This window comes from Eucyclogobius newberryi, unplaced genomic scaffold (assembly GCF_026437365.1).
Source record: "Eucyclogobius newberryi isolate DKJ021-1_F unplaced genomic scaffold, fEucNew1.0.hap1 SCAF_11, whole genome shotgun sequence".
Lineage (NCBI taxonomy): Eukaryota > Metazoa > Chordata > Actinopteri > Gobiiformes > Gobiidae > Eucyclogobius > Eucyclogobius newberryi.
The window spans coordinates 8,780,140-8,802,490 of NW_027315735.1; the positions used below are offsets into that span (position 1 = coordinate 8,780,140).

Below are 22,351 nucleotides of genomic sequence, written 5' to 3' on the forward strand. Positions count from 1 at the left end.
AAACTGCTGCAACATGCAAGCATCTTTAAAGGTGCCATAACATGCTTTTTTTCACGTTTCGTAGCCTATCCTAAGTGTATAATTGATAATAATAAGGGTTGTGCAACACCCTTAACATAATTAATATCACCCAGACCTTGGACCCCCTCACCAACCCGGAAATGCAGACGGCTTGGTTTGATATTTGCCCCCACCCTTGCGAAGAGCGATCTGGCTCCCCCGCCCAACCCGTGACGTAGTCTCAGAGCGCGTGTGTGCCCCGCCTACCCGTGACGTAGTCCCACAGCTGTCTGCTCCGCGATGCGCCGCTCCTGCCGCGCGAGTTATGGCCCGTTCAGACCGGTGCGGCAAAAGCGTCCAGTTTACATTCAAAGTCTATGTAAACACGCGTCAAGCACCTCCTGCGTTTTTGCGGCGCGGCTTCCGCTTATTTGCGGCGCGATTCGCCGAGGAGCGCGGCGAGGCGGGCGCGCTTTTGCGTTTTCCGCTCGAGACGCTTTGACGGGCGTATAAGCATCAATGCATCAAAACGGTTCGCCGCAAATAAGTTCAGAATTTTGAGCTTTTCTGCGGCGCGGCGGTGCAGCAGCCAATCAGAGATGACATTCCAGTGACGTACGTACACATTTCACCCCGAGAAGAACCGGCACCACAACAATGGCAGACGATATAGATATATATATTATATATATATATATAATATATATCTATATATAGATATATATAGATATATCTATATATCTATATATAGATATATATATATATATATATAGATATATATATATAGATATATATATCTATATATATATCTATATATAGATATATATATCTATATATATATATATCTATATATAGATATATATATCTATATATATATATATATATATATATATATCTATATATAGATATATATATATATATATATATATAGATATATATATATATATATATATAATCTATATATATATATATATATATATATATATCTATATATAGATATATATATATATATATATTATATATATAGTTATTTACTGTTCTATTTTTCCACAAAATAAATTATTTTATATTATAAAATGTGTGTCCTGTTTACATGCATCTTTTTCATATATATAATACTGGGGAGTCTGTGGGAAATTCAGTGGCTATTTAAAGATGTACTTATTTAATTTACCACAATTCAAGATCATAAACAAAAACAAGATGAGATAATCCTTTATTAGTCCACACAGTGGGGAAATTTCAGTGTTACAACGCACAAGTAGGTACAGAAGTAAAGAGAACAGAGAACTTAAGAGCTGAGAAGCTTCTCACTGTTTTATTCATTTAACTTTATCTCATTCTGTGTAAACAACCACACATTTGGGCTCAATCTTGAGTGAGCATGTGGTCTTTGCTATAAATATGAAAATCCCTTTATCAAAAACACTTCTGTGTTGTGGACGTCCAGTCCTCTGTGTTGTGGACGTCCAGTCCTCTGTGTTGTGGACGTCCAGTCCTCTGTGTTGTGGACGTCCAGTCCTCTGTGTTGTGGACGTCCAGTCCTCTGTGTTGTGGACGTCCAGTCCACTGTTGTGGACGTCCAGTCCTTCTGTTGTGGACGTCCAGTCCTCTGTTGTGGACGTTCAGTCCTCTGTTGTGGACGTCCAGTCCTTCTGTTGTGGACGTTCAGTCCTCTGTTGTGGACGTTCAGTCCTCTGTTGTGGACGTCCAGTCCTCTGTTGTGGACGTCCAGTCCTCTGTTGTGGACGTTCAGTCCTCTGTTGTGGACGTCCAGTCCTCTGTTGTGGACGTCCAGTCCTCTGTGTTGTGGACGTCCAGTCCACTGTTGTGGACGTCCAGTCCTTCTGTTGTGGACGTTCAGTCCTCTGTTGTGGACGTCCAGTCCTCTGTTGTGGACGTCCAGTCCTCTGTGTTGTGGACGTCCAGTCCACTGTTGTGGACGTCCAGTCCTTCTGTTGTGGACGTCCAGTCCTCTGTTGTGGACGTTCAGTCCTCTGTTGTGGACGTCCAGTCCTCTGTTGTGGACGTCCAGTCCTCTGTTGTGGACGTTCAGTCCTCTGTTGTGGACGTTCAGTCCTCTGTTGTGGACCTGAAGCTGCTGGTGATTGTCCTGTAGAAATCCCCAGTGGCAAGAGATCTGAATAATAAAACAAACAAATAACTATATAGCCTAAATTTTGTTTACTTGTACTTTCATTAAATATACCACAATCGAATTTTAAATGGTGCACTAGAACAACATATTAACGCTATGAAAACTATGTTTTTTTTACTACAAAAAATATAAATTTTTACTATCTATGTACTTTTCATTGGTTTTATACACAACCACAAGCAGATACACAGCAGATACACAGCACATACACAGCACATACACAGCACATACACAGCAGATACACAGCACATACACAGCACATACACAGCAGATACACAGCAGATACACAACACATACACAGCACACACACAGCACACACACAGCACATACACAGCACACACACAGCACATACACAGCACATACACAGCGCATACACAGCGCACACACACAGCACATACACAGCACATACACAGCAGATACACAGCAGATACACAGCACATACACAGCACATACACAGCAGATACACAGCAGATACACAGCACATACACAGCACATACACAGCAGATACACAGCAGATACACAGCGCACACACACAGCACATACACAGCACATACACAGTACATACACAGCAGATACACAGCAGATACACAGCACATACACAGCACATACACAGCAGATACACAGCAGATACACAGCACATACACAGCAGATACACAGCAGATACACAGCACATACACAGCACATACACAGCAGATACACAGCAGATACACAGCAGATACACAACACATACACAGCACACACACAGCACACACACAGCACATACACAGCACATACACAGCACACACACAGCACATACACAGCACATACACAGCACATACACAGCACACACACAGCACACACACAGCACATACACAGCACATACACAGCGCACACACAGCACACACACAGCACATACACAGCACACACACAGCACACACACAGCACATACACAGCACATACACAGCACATACACAACACACACACAGCACACACACAGCACATACACAGCACACACACAGCACACACACAGCACATACACAGCACACACACAGCACACACACAGCACATACACAGCACACACACAGCACATACACAGCACACACACAGCACATACACAGCACACACACAGCACATACACAGCACACACACAGCACATACACAGCACACACACAGCACACACACAGCACACACACAGCACATACACAGCACATACACAGCACATACACAACACACACACAGCACACACACAGCACATACACAGCACACACACAGCACACACACAGCACACACACAGCACATACACAGCACACACACAGCACATACACAGCACACACACAGCACACACACAGCACACACACAGTACATACACAGCACACACACAGCACATACACAGCACACACACAGCACATACACAGCACATACACTTTATTATTGTGCTCAGACATGAATATTTCTGTACTGACCTGATGGACAGGCGTCTGTAGTTGTTGTCCTGGTACATATCCGTGCACCAATGCGGGAAAACAAGTCATCAAACAGGACCCGGGACAAACGAAACTACAGCTGAGAGCGATGTTTATCCAGTCTTGAAGTAAATTATGTTATTGACTCAACTGGGATCACTGGTGGTTCCAGACACGCCGCCGAGCGTCTCTGTTTTTGGGCTTTGAAGAGCAAATACGCAAAAGGCACTTTCTCAACTTTGATCCGCCATTAGAGAAGCCAGACTGACAATACCTCCACTGCGCATGCGCACGCGGCAAACGCGCCTCTGCTTACTATATTTCGTCTCTGCTCCGCTGCGTCGAGAACGCGGCGTATTTGCGTTTTTCTTCATGCGTACTTGCGTCCAACTTCGCCATAACGCGCGAATAGGCGTTTGCGGTTTGAACGGGCCATTAGTGAGAAACGATAGAACTTCAGATCAACACTACTTTGAGCCGAAATAAATCTGGTGTTTATTCTACAGCGTGCGCAGAACAGATATATCTTCTAAGTCTTATGTCCATCGCGCTCTTATTTCCTGGTTTTTCGGTATCGGATAGAACTTCTCTCCGTTTATTATTTTATCGGAGGCGAGAGGGGAGGGGGGGTGAGGGGGGATAATGACGCGTGCTTGCCCTTATGACGCGGTCTTGCTCCACCGCCCGTCAGTTTGGAGATTCAAGGAAAGGAGATAGTCTGTAATATAGCTAAACACTGCGGGAATCAATCAAAAAAACACTCTGGGTACATATATGAAGCACAAATAGCAATGTAAGAAGGTTAAAAGCTCTGAAAAGTCAATTTTGCATATTATGGGACCTTTAAGATGAGCGCCTTGTTATCTGTTTCTGCTGTTATCTCATCCCTGTGTGGCAAGATGGGCTGTGGAGGCCTGTGCTGAGAGTACACTTACTTACTTGCCGCTCCGTGGTGCTGAGCTGGCAGATTACTTAAGCGCCTCCTCCTCATCCGCCTCTTGTTTTGCCCACATGCTCTTCTGGGCCTTGGTTGTTGGCCTCTCTGTCCTCCATTCCCAGGTAATGACTATCCACTTTGATTCATCTAATTTCCAAATTCATTAATTAAATTATTCCTGTAGTGCCGCTGCTGTGCCACAGCTTTACCTATAACCCATTCCGGGGCTCGGTTGAATCTCCTGACAGGTTATGAACGCCCAATATTCCTCAGTCATTCAATTCCAACGCTCCTAAATCCCGGTTTGCCCTAGTTACTATCCAGTTTACCAGGTAGACTTTCCTCTTTGAGCTGCAAAACCCAGGTGTCCAACACTGTACCATGTACGGTAGGTGGGGGTGTCCAGCAAAGAGCTGTGTGTGGTAGCCACAGAGAGCTCGGTTTCACCCCCTGAAAATGGAGTGTGTCTGTGGGATTTTTTTCCAGGCTGTCCGGACAAGGTCAAGAACCAGAAGGCGCTGAACACAGAATACGCCACGCTCTGCACAGAGATGACCCATGCAGTCCCGGTGCCAGGCCTTAGAGGTTTGAGTCCTCTATAATTAATATTTCAGTGGGAGAGTACTTGTCTTCTCATCCAAAGGTCGGCGGATCGAATCCCACTCCTGACATTAACATCCTGGTAGAGCGGTCAGATCCACTGACCACAATCATGGTGTGATCGCAGCTGCCTCAGGTGAATACTGCTGTTGTGTCCTTGGGCAAGACACTTACCCTGTCTCGCCCCAGTGTCTGTGCACACTGTGTGAATGGGTGACTGATTCCTTAATTGTGACATGGGATGGCCTTGAGCGGTTGGAGTCAAGTGAGACAAGGCGTTGATGTGGTCCACATTTTAAATTTTCAATCAAAAATTAAAGTGCAACGTAAATGTGCAAAGGTATGGAGCAAAGAACTGTGTCTTCTCCAACAGCAGAACAAGAAATGATGGTCCAGGCGCCTTTTATCTTGTCCACACAATTGACAGGGATGTTATTATTTCATTAGCTCCTAAAAATGTACTAAAACCTCCATAAAAAAAAAAAAAACCCATGCACATTTAACTATACATAAAACCCTAAAACCAACACCTAGCAATGATTAAAAAAAAAAAAAAACTTAAACCCCTGTGTCAACCCTATCATGCTTCCCTACACCTCCTCTGCCTTGGTCCAGCCAGGAACCCTTATAAGGGAGCTTCTTTCTAGAGGGAACCCTTTGAATTTAGTTATTGTGTCTTTAAAAAAAATAATTATTCCATCCATCCATCCATCCATTTTCTTCCGGGGCCAGGTCGCGGGGGCAGCAGTCTAAGCAGGAACTCCTAGACTTCCTTCTGCCCAGACACTTCCTCCAACTCCTCCGGGGGGATCCCGAGGCGTTCCCAGGCCAGCAGAGAGACATAGTCCCTTCAGCGTGTCCTGGGTCTTCCCCGGGGTCTCTTCCCGGTGGGACATGCCCAAAACACCTCCCCAGGGAGGCGCCCAGGAGGCATTCGGAACAGATGCCCGAGCCACCTCAGCTGGCTACTCTCGACGTGGAGGAGCAGCGGCTCTACTCCGAGCTCCCCCCGTGTGGCCGAGCTCCTCACCCTATCTCTAAGGGAGCGCCCAGCCACCCGGCGGAGGAAACTCATTTCGACCACTTGCATCCGTGATCTTGTCCTTTCGGTCATTACCCAAAGCTCATGACCATAGGTGAGGGTAGGAACGTAGACCGACCGGTAAATCGAGAGCTTTGCCTTTCGACTCAGCTCCTTGTTTACCACAACAGTCCGATACAGCGACTGTATCACTGCAGCTGCTGCACCGATCCGCCTATCAATCTCACGCTCCATCCTTTCCTCACTCGTGAACAATACCCCAAGATACTTGAACTCCTCCACCTGGAGAGGGCAAGGCACCTTTTTCCGGGTTGAGAACCATGGCCTCGGATTTGGAGGTGCTGATTCTCATCCAAGCCGCTTCACACTCGGCTGCAAACCGTCCCAGTACATGCTGCAGGTCCGAGTTTGATGGAGCCATCAGAACAACATTGTCTGCAAACAGCAGAGATGAGATCCTGTGGTCCCCAAACCGGACACCCTCCGACCCTTGACTGCACCATTCTGTCCATAAAAACAATGAACAAAACCGGTGACAAAGGGCAGCCCTGGCGGAGTCCAACATGCACTGGGAACAGGTCTGACTTACTGCCGGCAATGCGAACACAGCTCCTGCTCCGGTCATACAGGGACCGGACAGCCCTGAGCCAAGGGCCCCGGACCCCGTACTCCCGGAGCACCCCCCAAAGGACACCCCGAGTGACACGGTCGAAAGCCTTCTCCAGATCCACAAAGCACATGTGGACTGGTTGGGCAAACTCCCATGAACCCTCGAGCACCCGATGGAGAGTATATAGCTGGTCCAGAGTTCCACGACCAGGACAAAAACCACTCTGCTCCTCCTGAATCCGAGGTTCGACTATGGGTCGGATTCTCCTCTCCAGTACCTTGGAATAGACCTTACCAGGGAGGCTGGGGAGTGTGATCCCTCTGTAGTTGGTACACACCCTTTGGTCCCCCTTCTTTAACAGAGGGACCACCACCCCGGTCTTCCAGTCCAGAGGCCCTGTTCCTGACCGGCACGCGATGTTGCTGAGACGTGTCAGCCAAGACAGTCCTACAACATCCAGAGACTTTAGGCACTCAGGGCGGATCTCATCCACTCCCGGAGCCCTGCCACCGAGGAGTTTGCGAACAACCTCAGTGACTTCAGCTTGGGTGATGGACGAGCCAGCCTCTGAGTCCCCGGTCTCTGCTTCATCTTCAGAAGACGTGACGGTGGGATTAAGGAGGTCCTCAAAGTATTCCTTCCACCGTCCGATAACATCCCCAGGCGAGGTCAGGAGGTCTCCAGCCGCACTGTAAACGGTGTTGGTGAAGCATTGCTTCCTCCTCCTGAGGCGCCGGACGGTTTGCCAGAATTTCTTTGGTGCCGACCGATAGTCCTCCTCCATGGCCTCCCCGAACTCCTCCCAGGCCCGGGTTTTTGCCTCTGCGACAGCACGAGCTGCGGCCCACTTGGCCTGCCGATACCTGTCAATGACCTCAGGAGACCTACAAGCCTTCTTCAGTCTGACGGCTTCTGACTTTATATTAAACTTAGTGCTAGCCTGGGATAAAATAGTTATAGCTGGAGACTTTAATATCCACGTGAACGTGAGTGATGACGCTCTCAGTAATGCCTTCAGCGCCTTGTTAGACAGCATTGGTTTCACTCAAAATGTAAATAAACCGACTCACACCCATAAGAACACTCTGGATCTTGCCCTAACGTATCGAATAGAGATTGTCTTCCCTCAAAACCCTATATTGTCAGATAATTTCCTTATTACCTTTCAGTTTATTCTTAAAGATCATCCAGCCCCACAGAATAAAGTTATAATGAAAAGGACAATATCTGAAAAATCTATCTCAAAATTCAAAGAAATAATAGAGCCCATATTCAGTGACATGTCATGTGATCCTGCTGAGAACAGTTTTAGTCCCAGTATAAGTGATCAATTTGTCGACTTGACCATGAATTCTCTGAAGTCTGCTCTTGATGTTGCAGCGCAGTTAAAACAGAAGGTCATTAGGCCAATGCGCGCCTCCCCATGGTAGAACGAAGAACTGCGTTCACATAAACAAAGAGTTAGAAAGCTAGAGGGATTATTTCGCCGCACCCACACAGAAGAACCCCTAAAAGCATGGAAAAGTTGCCTGCTGTCCTATAAGCAGGCTCTGCGTAAGGCCCAAACCAGATATTATTCAAATCTAATAGAAGTCAACAAAAGTAACACTAAATTTATTTTCAGCACTGTAGCTAGGCTAACAAACTTTCACAGTGCAGTAGAGCCCTCAATCACAGCTTCTCTCAGCTCTGATGATTTCCTCCTATTTTTTAACAATAAAATAAAAACAATCAGAGATAAATTAGATGAAATTACCCCCGCTATTAGCCCTGAACTAGCCCAAGCTGTAAATCTAACGTCCCATATAAATCCACCTGTAAATTTAGAAAGGTTCACAGCTGTTGATCAAGCAGAGATAACTTCAGCCATTATGTCCTCTAAAAGCTCAACTTATGTCCTAGACCCCATTCCAAGCAGACTCCTCAAAGACATTCTCCCCCTAATTATAGACTCTATTCTTAAAGGTTGAATGGACGATTTTTTTGACCAAAATCTGAGTCTTATTTCCTCGTGGCGTGGACTGCCAATTAGTCCTGCCACGTATCAATCATAAATCGCACCTACCGCTCACCTGCAGCCGCGTGCGGTTCGTCCCCACGAGCGGCACGGTTCCACGTGTCTAAGCGCATGGATCTATCATAATATAGTTCCCTCAGTCTACGGGACAAAATGAAGACGGAGAAAGACTGTTCGAGCTGACTCAGAAGAAGACGGAAATCTATGGGAGACGAGAGATGCGATGCGATCCGTCGCGCTAATAAACAAACGCACATGTGTGTTGTACCAGTCCGCACGGGGGAGTGCGCATGCGCACTTCCGCCTGAGTTCTCAAATTGCCGAAAAATCGTCCATTGCGCCTTTAATATAATAAATACTTCACTCCAAAGTGGCTATGTTCCACAGTCCTTCAAACATGCAGTCATTAAACCTCTTCTGAAAAAGCCTAATCTAGATCCCGACCTATTGGTAAACTACAGACCTATTTCAAATCTTCCCTTAGTCTCTAAAATCCTTGAAAAAGTTGTAGTAAAACAGCTTTGTCGCCACCTGCAGGACAATTATTATTTATTGTTATTATTACTTATTTGAAGTTTTCCAGTCAGGGTTCAGAGCCTACCACAGCACTGAAACTGCACGAGTTAAAGTCACAAACGATTTGTTATTAGCTGCTGCTGATGGTCTGGTCTCAACCCTGGTCCTGTTGGACCTCAGCGCAGCGTTTGACACCATCGACCACAACATTCTACTGCAGAGGTTAGAATGTGATGTAGGTGTCGGAGGAACAGCCCTCAGCTGGTTTAAATCCTATTTATCTGATAGGTACCAATGTGTTAATGTAAACCAGAGCTCCTCACCATGCTCTAAAGTAATTTACGGTGTGCCACAGGGTTCAGTACTCGGTCCAATTCTGTTTACTCTTTATATGCTGCCGTTAGGCAACATTATCAGAAAGCATGGCATTAACTTCCACTGCTATATTAAATGCAGATGACACTCAGCTGTATTTACCATTAAAACCTGATCAGAGCGATCAAGTAGACAGACTTAGTGCTTGTGTGAAGGAGATAAAAACCTGGATGACACTTAACTACCTGCTTCTTAACCCTGAAAAAAACGAGGTCATTGTGCTTGGCCCTAAGCATCTACGAGACTCTCTATCTGAGCAGATAGTCACACTGGACAATATCAGTGTAGCCTCCAGTTCTACTGTAAGAAACCTTGGAGTCTTATTTGACCAGGAGCTCTCATTTAAAGCTCCTATAAATCAAGCTTGTATAACAGCCTATTTCCATTTGCGCAACATAGCCAAAATCAGAAGAATCCTGCCTAAAAGTGATGCTGAAAAACGTATCCATGCATTTGTAACGACTAGATTAGACTACTGTAACTCCCTGCTCGCAGCGTGTCCTGAAAGCTCCATAAAAAGCTTTCAACTGGTTCAAAATGCAGCAGCAAGATTACTGACAGGAACAAAAAGAAGAGAGCACATTACGCCAGAGCTGAAGTCTCTTCACTGGCTCCCGTCGAGTTTAGAATCAAATTTAAAATTCTACTCCTGACCTTCAAAGCCATAAATGACATGGCCCCATCATACCTCAAAGATGCTATAGTACCATATCATCCAAACAGAGCTCTTCGCTCTCAGAATGCCGGCCTTCTGGTGGTCCCAAGAGTCTCTAAAAGCACAGTAGGAGGTAGAGCGTTTAGCTACCAAGCGCCTGTGTTATGGAGCTCCCGACCCATGTTAAATATGCTGACAATGTCTCTTCATTTAAGTCCAGGCTTAAAACGTTCCTCTTTGAAATCGCTTATGGTCAGACTAGTTAGGAACAGAAATATAAACCCACAGCTTTAGCTACGCTGCCCTAGGAGCAACTGTGCTGGGGGAAGTATGGCAGCTTGAGCACTATCCTCTTCTTCTGACTACTTATTCTTTCAAAAATATTTATTTTTTGATTCCACTTGCAAACTGTTCACCGCCTTCTTTTTCTTTTTCTCACTCCTGAGGACCTGTGGACCCAGATTCCCCTCTCCTGGTGAAGTGGTCCCTGCCCCGTGTGGACGGTCCCTCATCTGCCTGAAGAGTGGGTCTAGCTCGACTCAGACGGTCCCTCATCTGCCTGAAGAGTGGGTCCAGCTCGACTCTGATGGTCCCTCATCTGCCTGAAGCGTGGGTCCAGTTCCAGTCTCCCTCACGTCCATCTGTCCGTCTGTGAGAGTCGGATCTCTCCTTCACTGGAACTCCTCTAGGTTTCTACGCTTTTTCCCAAGGAGTTTTTTTTTGTAGTTTTTCCTGGCCGAGAAGGAGAGTCTAAGGACAGAGGACCCTGGGACATCGTCCCTCGCCATCACAGACATTGTCTGACTCCATCGCCACCACAGACATTGTCTGACTCCATCGCCACCACAGACATTGTCTGACTCCATCGCCACCACAGACATTGTCTGACTCCATCGCCACCACAGACATTGTCTGACTCCATCGCCACCACAGACATTGTTGATTCGGCCCTCAGAGGCGGCTGTTGTTGTGATTTTGGGCCTTACAAAAATAAATAGAATTGAATTGAATCCACCACCGGGTTCGGGGGTTGCCGCCACGACAGGCACCGGAGACCTTGCGACCACAGCTCCGAGCAGGCGCATCAACAATGGAGGCGGAGAACATGGTCCACTCGGACTCAATGTCCCCAGCCTCCCCCGGGACATGGGAGAAGCTCTCCCGAAGGTGGGAGTTGAATACCCTACTGACAGAGGGCTCCACAAGACGTTCCCAACAGACCATCACGCTTGGGTCTGCCAAGTCTGTCCGGCTTCCTCCTCCGCCAGCGCATCCAACTCACCACCAGGTGGTGATCAGTTGACAGCTCTGCAGAATGATATGCTCGTGGGTGGTACTCGAAAATTAGAACTCCGTGAGCTCTAATTTTGAGTGAAGGTTTCGTGAAAAAATATTGAAAGACGGCTTAGTAGCGCCACCTCAAAAATCAAATAACATGGGGCCAATGGGAGCCCGACGCCAAAAAAAGTGGCAGTAAAAATATGACGCTCACTCCAAAAAATAGTTCATGGGAAGCATACATCTAGCTGCAAGCATGTTACCGTGGCAACATGATAAACACTGCCATAGACTTACATAAGTTTTGGTTTACAAGCATTTTGAAAGGGATGAAAAATGTACTTTGATGTAGACAAATTCAATTTGGCACAGACATCCTTCACGAGCAATGACCACATCTCCAGCTAAGATGCAAAGTGTTTATTCTCATAAATTAGAATGATAATTAGAAGAGGGAAGGAGGAAGGTGCACAAAGTCACAAACGCTGATGTGTGTGACCTGGATGCCTAAATAGTTTAGCCACAGGAAGGTGTGGTCCTGCTTCAAAACTTAAAATAACAAACTTATCTTCATTTCTTGCCATTTTAAACAAAAAAGCCAATGACAGCGTACATCTAGCTACAAGCATGTTACCGTGGCAACATGACAAACACTGCCATAGATTTACATACATTTTGGATTACAGGCATTTTGAATGGGATTAAAACATGTACTTTGTCAATTATAGTTAAAATTTGCATTTGCTCTCCACATCACACTGAACATAAAAGCCAGTGGGGACATAACTCTATCTCGAACTGTGCGGTTGTGAAAATGTTGAATTAAGTATTATACAGTTTGTACTGTTTGTGAGGGAGGGGTGACGTAGGCCGAGGGATTAGAGGTGTGCTCTTCACGGTGGCAAGTACCCCGCGGTCGCAAGGGGGGCGAGGGCCTTTATCGCCGCGTGCGGCTTTAATTATTATTATTATTAATTTTAGTTTTATTTCCCGTATCATTTGTTTTGCTTTTGTTCTTTTTTTCCCCCCTCTTCTGGTGTAATAATTGTTGTTGAGTTTGTGTATGTTTTATGTTCTGATGAAAAATAAAATTGTAAAAAATAAAAAAACACACACAAATACCAAAACATCTTCAACAAATATTGCACTACATCTTGCACATAACCAATTGACCTAACAATTTAATTTGTCTCCCTTTTCCCTCCAGGGCAGACGGCTTCACACCCCTGGGTGCCAGATCTAAAAATGGGATAAAAAAAGAGACATGACTTCAACAAATATTCAAAATCAATTTGCGCAATTGTCTTTTCAAAGTGCTAATAGATGCTTAAAGTACTGTGTGCAATAAAAGTGAAATGTAATTTACAGTGCTTAAACAGTTTTATTGTAATTTATGTTCAAACGCAAAACGAAAATATTCCTTTTTCTGTTTTTACTCTTGGATTGTTGAGATGTTGAAACATTATTTTCCTTTTTTTTTTCCTGATTCTCTTGTTTTGCTCCTTTTTGTGGGGTATTTGCAGCAGAAATGAGAGGTTTCAGTGCAAAATTGGCAGCGAGACAAAACAATGCGATCTGGCTAGTCCTGCATCATCTTGGTCAATTAGATTTATATTTCAACGTATTTTCTCTGTAGTGCTGATCTCCTCTGCTATTTTTGAGGAACATCTGCTTTCTGCTTTCTGCTTGTTGATGTAAATGTGATTATATTTTTATTATTGTTCTCTTTTGCTTCATGGTCTGGTTTGAGCGTGGTTTTCTGCTTGATGGAAGGTTTGGTGTTAGACGGGGACGTAATTTTAGAAGGGGGTGCAGTTTATAATATATATATATATATTTTTTTCAAACCATAAGAGATGTACAAGAAACCACTGGACTCAGCCTTTTTTTAACCATTCACTGCATCCTTCATTTTTTGTGTAAATTTAAAGTCAAGACCTACCAGCTACACTGATAAACAAAATAAAAAACAAGGCCTTGTGTTAAAACTGTTACTCTATTTTCTATGTGCACTGCCCCAGTTAAAACAAACAAATAAATGAAATGAAGGCAACACATTAGACAGTATGTGGTTCGCATGATGTCCACAGGAGACAGGACATGATGCATACTGTCCTACTGTGGCACACTGGGGCTGTTAGGTGCTGGTGTGTACCAAACAACTCAGCAGCCCTCGCTCCAGAGAACCAGCATCCACATGAACAGCCCAGTGACGCACCAGGTGTCAAGAGGAATCAGCGCGCCTATGGAAAGCCACACCACACTCAAACACCAACAACACGGTCTCATGAGCTCAGACACTGCAAAAAATAATGATGATAATAATAGGCAGATATGTTTGGGGGCTATCAGTTTATATTAATTTGTTGCAACGCTATCACATAGAGAACACATATAGTTTAGTTAAATGTGACAGGTAATTTCAGGATGCTTGATGATAACTGGCAGTATTCCATTTCACCCTGGAGAGACTCAGACACAGAAAGCAGGAAAGATGGTTTAGCGAGCTTTATTGCGAAGGTTATTTGGCGCTCAGACCCCGGTGGAAGACGTAGCGATCATGGGCACTCCATAATCTAATTTAATTAGATGTCTCCCCCCGGAGCCTGGAGACTGGTGGTGGTAGATATGGGGAGAAGGTAGAGAGGATGAGGGGAATGGAGAGGAGGAGCAGGGGAGGTGGTGGTTCGCAGTACGGTTTGAAGCGGCCGAGCCATCTGCCTAGGGCCTTAGATGCGACCGCCTGTGCGCTGATTGGGAGCGGGGAGGAGTGACTTGAGAGCGTTGATTGAGGATGGGGAGCAGGTGCGAGGGGCGATGACGCAGACGTCCCCTGTCCTTACAACCTCCTTCTTGGACAGGAAAAACTACAAAAACCTCCTTGGGAAAAAGTAGAAACCTGGAAGAGTCCATGGTGAAGGAGGGCTCTGACTCTCACCATCTTCAGGGTGGCTCTGGCAGAAACAACTTAACAGGTGAATAGGGCTAACAGCTAAACAGCAGCCCCTACCTCAATCTAACCTTCGGAGGCTTCCCACGGATCCTGGCTCCAGTCCTGGCCACCAGACTCCCGAGATCCCGCTGTGTCCTCTCCTGTGCGTCCTCGTCTGACTTCGTATGTCCTTGTTCGACATACCCTAGTATTGGGTATACTAAGCTTACTTTTAAAAAGTGCACATCAAACACAAAAACACAGGCAGCGCACATTTTTGTCAAATAAAAAAACAGAATAAGCGTAAATTCCCAAAGGAACACCCTTCTGATTACTGACAAGAACTAAAAATCTAAATCCTCCTCCTGACATATGAAGCCTGCCTACCTACCTCAAAGATACTAGTACCATATCCTTCCAAATGGAGCATTTCACTACTAAGAGTCTTTAAAAGCTCAGTAGGAGGTAAAGCTTTAAGCTTTCAAGCACCTGTCTATGTTAAAGAGGCCGACACAGTCTCCACACAGACCAGGCTTAAAACATTCATCTTTGTTTGTATGCTTATTATATTTGGTTGGGACAGTGCACGTTAATGAACATACATGTAATACATGAGGTAAACATGCCAGATTGTAGCCATCGGCTAATTTCTACCTCCCGTTGCAGCTTGATAATGAGCCCCATGTTGCAAGTTTAGTCTTAGTTTAGTCTATGACTAGACTGCGAAGAGGGTCATTCTCAAGGTCTTTATGTGGTGCATACGGGGGAAAAGGCAAAACAGTAAAGCTTGTTTTATTGTCTCGATTCGGGTCCATCTTCCCACAGTTTAACTGTGGTTAAAATTTCTGGATCTGATGTATTGGCATAATGTTTAAATTTAAGACTATTTGTACTAGTTTACAGATAATGAGGAAGTACACAGCAACAAATGATTGTGTCCTATATGATGAATATGACACAGAGATCTAAACAAGATGCATAAGAATTGCTTAGTCAAAGTTCACAAACACGATATCTGGAAGCTAAAACATCCGTGTTCTTGCATGGCCAGCATATTCAGACATGTGTGGGATGCACGTGTTCCAGTTCCTGTCAGTATCCAACAACTCAGGAGTTATGTAGAAAAAGTTGAATATCTTTGAGTTCAGCTCATGAAAAATGGGAGCAAGTGAGTGAGTGGATAGCACATATTCCAGGCCGCAGTGTCGTGAGTTAGAATCCGGCTCCCTTACAATTTCATTGTCATTCTCCATTTCACCCTATACTCCATTTCACCTGTTGAATAAAGCCTGTGGGCCAAAACATCTGTGTATTTAAAGGTTTTCTTCAAGTACTTTTAAAATACTAAATTACTATTTGGTTTCAACAATGTGTCATGGTTATGGATAAAATTGTGTGACAATGTAGCACTAGTAATCTAGGCTCCCAGGGAGCTGCGCATTGTCACTTTTGACAACGTGCAGCCCCCTGTGAGTAACTGTTTGTCCATCCTCCGCTCTGCAACTCCAGCAGGCCTGCTGAAAAGCCCCACTATTCAAGTTGAATTGAGGAAGAGCAGCTGAGTCATCCCCCCTTCCCTCTGATGATGCACAGACAGCAGGGGTCTGTGATGTACGCATATGCAGCCCATAAATATGGAGTCTCACCATTCCATTCCATTGCAACAAGCTCTGCTCCTTTGACCAGAAATGAACAAATTTAAATACAATTTTATTTTGCTCCTCCAGACTTTCATCTGGGGCCAAGTCTAATTTTATACTTGAGTTTCTTGGTGGACAATGAAGCGGAGAGCGTGTGTCTTGGGGCCCCCACTGCCATGGATCTGGTCTTCAGTGCTTCTGGCCTGTGTCTTTGGCTGTGTCCACAGCAGCAGAAGAGCACACACACACAGCCAGGGGCCACTGCTGTCGGCTGTTATGGGCCCCTGGAACAAACGAGATGCTACTCACCGGGACCAGGAGTACCTGCTGGGAATAAAGCGCATCCGGAGGCTCTACTGTAACGTGGGGATTGGTTTCCACCTGCAGGTGTCACCAAATGGACAGATCTCTGGTGCACACAACGAAAGCCCATACAGTAAGTATTCCATCACAGCAGTATAAGTATTGCCCTGTAGAAAAGTTTGTCATCTATGAAAGACAAAGATCAGAGAACCTTTAGTGGGAAATGGTGTGTCACATAATTGTTCTGATGGAGGGTCTACCACCTGCTTGTCTTCATGGAGATATGTTATTATTTTGTGTTTTTGATTAATACCTTGTAATTACAACACCACAACACCAACACCACCCCCTGAAGGGGCGGCAGTAGCTCAGTGGTAGAGTGGTAGAGTGCTCGTCTTCTGATCCAAAGGTCGGCGGTTCGACTCCCCGCTCAGTCAGGGCGGTCAGATCCACTGGCCCGCAGGTTGGCGGTGTGATCGCAGCTGCCTCATGTGAATACTGCCGTTGTGTCCTTGGGCAAGGCACTTAACCCAGCTCGCCCCCCAGTGTCTGCGTATATCTGGGGTGTGAATGTGTGTGAATGGGTGACTGGTTCCTTGATGTGAAGCGCTTTGAGTACCTTGACGGTAGAAAAGCGCTATATTTTATTATTATATATAGCCATTTACCATTTACCAGGGGAGTAGCTCGCCTAGGGTATCAAATGTGCTGGGGCCGGCCCTGGTAGCACACCTTCAAAGGTAGTAATAAACTTTTCTGAGGTTTTAACCATGTTATTACTTATAATGGTGTTCCCTCAGCTTAAGGTTGTATTTCAATTAATTAATGTATATTTTCCTAAATTCAACTGAATTCATGCAGTGCTAAAAAAAAAAATCTGTTTTAGTGTCCAGCCCTCAATATTTGTAGAATGTCTCTCCTCTCTCTCTCTCCCTGTCACGCTGTCTCATCTAATAAAGCCTTCGGGCCAGAAAAATCTTAAATAAAAAAGATGGGGGGAAAAAGCTTGTTTTTGTCTACAGCTCGTTACTTAACTTCTAATTACTCAACATCATACAACATCATAAATGGCAGCCTTATGCCATGTGTTCCCCCGACAGCTCTTCTGGAGATCTCCCCAGTCTCCAGAGGCGTGGTGACTCTGTACGGGCTGAGGAGCGGCCTGTTCGTATCCATGACAACTAGAGGGAAACTCTACGGCTCCGTAAGTACACACATATTGTCTTCCCTGCAGTTACAGTTAAGCCTACACAACAATGCATTGAGTATGTGCGCCCATGATCTAGGAGCTTTTGCAGAATATTCACTGTTTTTGAAATAACTAAAATTATAATCCACAAATGTTGAACCTAATATTTATTAGGAATTGTCTCAATAAAATTGACAAATATTTTTTTGCTTAAAGTTCTTTTAATTGATAACAATAACGTCTTTGGAGTTGAATAATTGTAACACATTATGAGGGTTATGTTTTTTTTATGCTGATAGAGAATACATTGAACTTTGGTTTTATGTTGATAGGCCGCGTCATTACAGGGGGCTGGTTCATGAAAGATGACCAACTTATCTCTTGACTGAGCATAAACACAGGGGTTCAAGCTTAGTCTGTTTCAGAAGTCTCACTCAGAACTTCCCAGCTGCACTCAGCTTTGACAGCCCACGAGGCTGGAACAAAGATACCACTCAATACAAGACCAGACTAAAGAGAGGACACGTCCACCTCCATCAAAACCCCTTTCAGACACAGACACACTTGTGTTTGATGAGACACAATCAGAAAAGAGGGAAAAAATGGAAAAGGCAAACATTATAAGGAGTGCACATAATGTTCTGCTAATGTTTGGTCATTTATAAATGATCACTGTTCAAATGAGCAGTTTAAGTTTGAACTTAACATAATGAATAAAGACTCATTACAGTCTGGAGCAGACTTAAAGGTAGGCCAAGTTCCCTATCTAAATTACCATAGCAACTGATTGAGGCTTTATGAAACCTAAATGACAACAAAGTATGTCACACTGGCCACACTAGGAAGTAAACGAGTTCTATGAAACAGGACAATTTTTAGCTTTGAATTGCAAGTTGAAGCTATATATATAGATATAGATGCTGTATATCCAAGATGCTCTCTGAATTACACCTCAAGCCCAATTTAGAACCATGGGGTGTTGGTGTGATACAGAATATGAAGCCAGGTGGAAAGAAATAGAAATCAGAATATATGGCAAAACAAGGAGACAAAAAACATATTAAAGGAATAATATAGGATTTGTTGCCAATTTGAGAAGTCAAGCGATTGTTAGTCTCTTTTTGAGAAGTGCGCATACGCACACTGAACCCCGTGCGGAAGCATGCAACCGCCCCGCTGCTACACGCGCGTTTGTTTATTAGCTCGACAGATTGCATCGCATCTCTCGTCTCCGCAGATTTCCGTCTCTTTTGAGCCAGCTCAAACACAGTCTTCCTCTGCTGTCCTTCAGCCTGTACTCTGAAGGATCTCACTGAACACAACTCACATGATTGATATGTGGGAGGACTTATTGGCTGTCCACGCCACGAGGAAATGAGACTCAGATTTGGCGCCAAAAAATCCTCCATAATTCCTTTAAGAAACAGATGCAACAAGATCATCTGTAGATTCATTTGTAATTTAAACTTTGGTTAGTTAAAAAAATTAAATAACGTGCATGAACTGATTAAAATACTGAGGTGGGCTTCCAATGACCCTGTAGCACCAAACAGAGTCGATGGAGTGTATAAAACTGAAAAGAGCAGAGTTTAATGTCTTACTGTACATAATTCCATAATGAAACCAGGACTTTCAATCAATTCAAAGACAACACCAGTTAAATAAGAAATATGTCATATATTACACGTATGTCACTATATAAAAGCTTTATGCCAACAGATACAAATATATTAAATATATTTATTAAGGCATATCAGGATATCAGGCATATCAGTTCTTAAAGATCCCACATCATGCTATTTTTCCTGTTTTGTAGTCTACCCTAAGGGTATATTTTATAATAATAAGTGTTGCGCAACACCCATAACACAATAGTTATAAAATATCACCCATATCTTGGACCCCGCTCACAAACTGGAAATGCAAACGGCTTGGTTTGAGATTCGCCCCCACCCTTGCGAAGAGCGATCCATCCGCCTTCCCCGCCCAACCCGTGACGTAGTCTCAGCGAGAGCGTGTGTCCCCCGCCCAAACCGTGACATAGTCTCAGTGAATGCGTGTGTCCCCCGTCCAACCCGTGACATAGTCTCAGAAAAGGCGTGTGTCCCCCGCCCACCCCGTGACATAGTCTCAGCGTGGAGAAAGTGGGAATGTAAACAAGGGCCGAGGCTGCACCGGTACACAGCGCAAAGTCTCTCCTCCAGCGCAGCGGACTGGCACCGACGCTCTCTTTGCCTCCTCTCATCGTCTCCCGCCGCGCTTTTCCCCGCGCTCACTGCCGCCTGACCCCGGGAATACTTTGCATTTCGTCCGCGACTTTGGGATATACCTCGTGCCTCGCCGACACTCCAGCGGTGTCTGTGGATTCTAGCGGCGGTGAGAAAGTAGTCCCAGACTGTATCTACCTCTGTATCTACCTGCGTTGCACCAATGAAATTTCCCCATGTGGGACAATAAAGGAATATCTTATCTTATCTTAAAATGAATCATCCTGTCGGTTTAATATACTTTATTGAGTCTTGACAGGAACACAAAGTGTGCAATTAATGAAAATGTCTTATTGAGCTAGCTTAAATTTGGCCAAAGTGATTTGGTCCAACGCTGTGGCGCAGGAATCTTTCACACGCTCGAGTCGTGGACACGCAGCTCAGTGAGGGGGAGAGGGGTGGGGGCCATGCGGTGGTTATGATGCGTTGCAGTGAGTAGCCCCCGTCCATCTGCTCATCCGAGGAAAAGGATATAGACCGTAATCTCGCTAAAAACTGCAGGAATCAATAAAAAAAAAACACTTTGGGCACATATGAGGCACCAATAGCACTGTAAGAAGGTTAAAAGCTCTGAAAAGTCGATTTTGCATGATATGGGACCTTTAAAGTTTTATTGTTTACAAATCAATTTTAATTCAATTCTGGTTTGGTTTCTGTTTTTTATAACTTTAAGAACTTCACATTCATAACACCTGTGCAGAGCTCATTATTCAGACTCTTACAGTTGTTAGAGAAATTGTGGTGTTCAGGGAGCCGTTCTGGTCATGCATGATACAGAATGTTTGGAACAATCTTCAGTCTGAGTTGAGGGTAATGTTGAATTTGAAGACATCTTTATAATGGGTTGAAATGTTTTTTATTTATTGTTTATATTCTGTGGGCAAAAAATTGTTAAAGCCAGATGCTCCAACTTTGGATGATTTGTGTTTTCAATATTTTTAGGGAACGGACTCCGCTTCATTAAAGGAAAACATTTGATAAAACATGGCAAAAATGGAGATCTTATATTCTGCTTAGACAGCTAGAATAGGTTTGATTCTGTTCCTATGATCTGTATTTGCTGAGATGTTGCTGCTCACCCTTTGTTCTTGTTTTGTGTTTGTTGCATTGTATCTTTTTGTACATTTGCAGACCTGTCTCAGCTCAATTTAAAGTGCATATGACAGGTTAAACTACACATTTCACTAAAACATAAGCAACAACCATTAAATTTACGATTTTTACTCAAATCTGGCAGATTTTTTTCCCAATTTGGTGACATTTGTATTTGTACTTCCTCGTTGGAGACAGATGTGAGATAGAAGCAATTCCACAACTTACCTATATTGTAAACAAGGGACTAAATCTTTATAAATTACACAAGGCAGTGACTTCAGAAGAGTAACAAGCTTTTTTTTTCAATCAATTACTCTAATATGCTAACTAAGCATATATTGAGCAATTGCTATTGGGACTACACACAGTCCAAACCATGCTGCAAGCTGAGAAAAGGTTTAGGAGGGTTAGGTTTATGACATCTCAAATATCATCTGCATTAAGACAAGCTGGAAACAGACCATCCAAAAATGTACAACATGCACTTTTAAAAATGTTTTTTAATCATCCGATTAAATCATCCCATTCTTTCTCCATCTCAGGACCACTACCAGGATGAATGTAACTTCAAAGAAAAACTTCTCGTTAACAACTACAACACGTATGAGTCTGCTGCACACCCGGGAATGTACATCGGCATCAGCAAAACAGGCAAGATAAAGAGAGGCAACCGCGCCACGCCAGCCACCAGCATGACACACTTCCTGCCACGAGTATGACACCAGGACCAAACGCATGGCTGTGGTTCTGGACATAAACAGACATTTGAATTATGACTTTGAATCAATAAGACGATAAGGCAACTCTTAATTTCTCCTTTCTTAGTAATAAAAGATTCAAACAAAAAAATATTGCGTTCTGTACTTGAATGATGTCATGGAAAATCTCAATTAAATTAAATGTTTTATTTATTTTTATACTACTATAACTATATATATTATTCTTATATTATTTGTTACTTTTATAATGTAACATACATGCATACATAAATACAAATGTATATGTGTGTGTATAGAATATATATATATATATATGTCTATGTCTGTATATACAGTTGCAAGAAAAATTGTGTTAGCCCTTTGGGATTACTTCGATTTCTGCATAAATTGGTCATAAAATGTGTTCTGATCTTCATCTAAATCACAACAATAGAAAAACAGTCTTTTCAAACTAATACTGCACAAACATGATATATTTTCATGTTTTTATTGAACACAAGATGTAAACATTCCAGGTGCAGGGTGGAAAAAGTATGTGAACCCCTCTGCTAATGACTTCTAAGAGCTAATTGGAGC

At 44.0% G+C, this 22,351-nt stretch overlaps 2 protein-coding genes across 2 annotated transcripts; one reads left to right on the top strand and one right to left on the bottom strand.

Annotated features, from left to right (window-relative positions):
* Positions 1 to 1,215: 1,215 nt before the first annotated feature.
* On the bottom strand, positions 1,216 to 3,859 carry LOC140346770 (uncharacterized). Its single transcript, XM_072432966.1, has 2 exons — positions 3,601 to 3,859; positions 1,216 to 2,140 (listed from the first exon to the last, which is right to left on the bottom strand). Exons 1-2 carry the CDS (start codon positions 3,667 to 3,669, stop codon positions 1,397 to 1,399), a joined length of 813 nt encoding a protein of 270 aa, XP_072289067.1. The 5' UTR covers positions 3,670 to 3,859; the 3' UTR covers positions 1,216 to 1,396.
* A 1,059-nt stretch (positions 3,860 to 4,918) lies between these two features.
* Positions 4,919 to 21,853, top strand: LOC140348501 (fibroblast growth factor 4A-like). Its single transcript, XM_072434438.1, has 6 exons — positions 4,919 to 4,925; positions 5,024 to 5,122; positions 15,614 to 15,680; positions 16,430 to 16,638; positions 17,606 to 17,709; positions 21,599 to 21,853. The coding sequence occupies exons 1-6, from the start codon at positions 4,919 to 4,921 to the stop codon at positions 21,773 to 21,775; spliced, it is 663 nt and encodes a 220-aa protein (XP_072290539.1). The 3' UTR covers positions 21,776 to 21,853.
* Positions 21,854 to 22,351: the final 498 nt, after the last annotated feature.

Excerpts from the sequence above, each read along its gene's own strand:
- LOC140348501 (XM_072434438.1), top strand. Across the intron at positions 5,123-15,613 it reads CCCGGTGCCAGGCCTTAGAG|CATATTCAGACATGTGTGGG; the intron begins GTTTGAGTCCTC and ends TTGCATGGCCAG. Across the intron at positions 17,710-21,598 it reads GAGGGAAACTCTACGGCTCC|GACCACTACCAGGATGAATG; the intron begins GTAAGTACACAC and ends TCTCCATCTCAG.
- LOC140346770 (XM_072432966.1), bottom strand. The coding sequence starts at position 3,669 with ATGACTTGTTTTCCCGCATTGGTGCACGGATATGTACCAGGACAACAA. Across the intron at positions 2,141-3,600 it reads TACAGACGCCTGTCCATCAG|ATCTCTTGCCACTGGGGATT; the intron begins GTCAGTACAGAA and ends TTTATTATTCAG.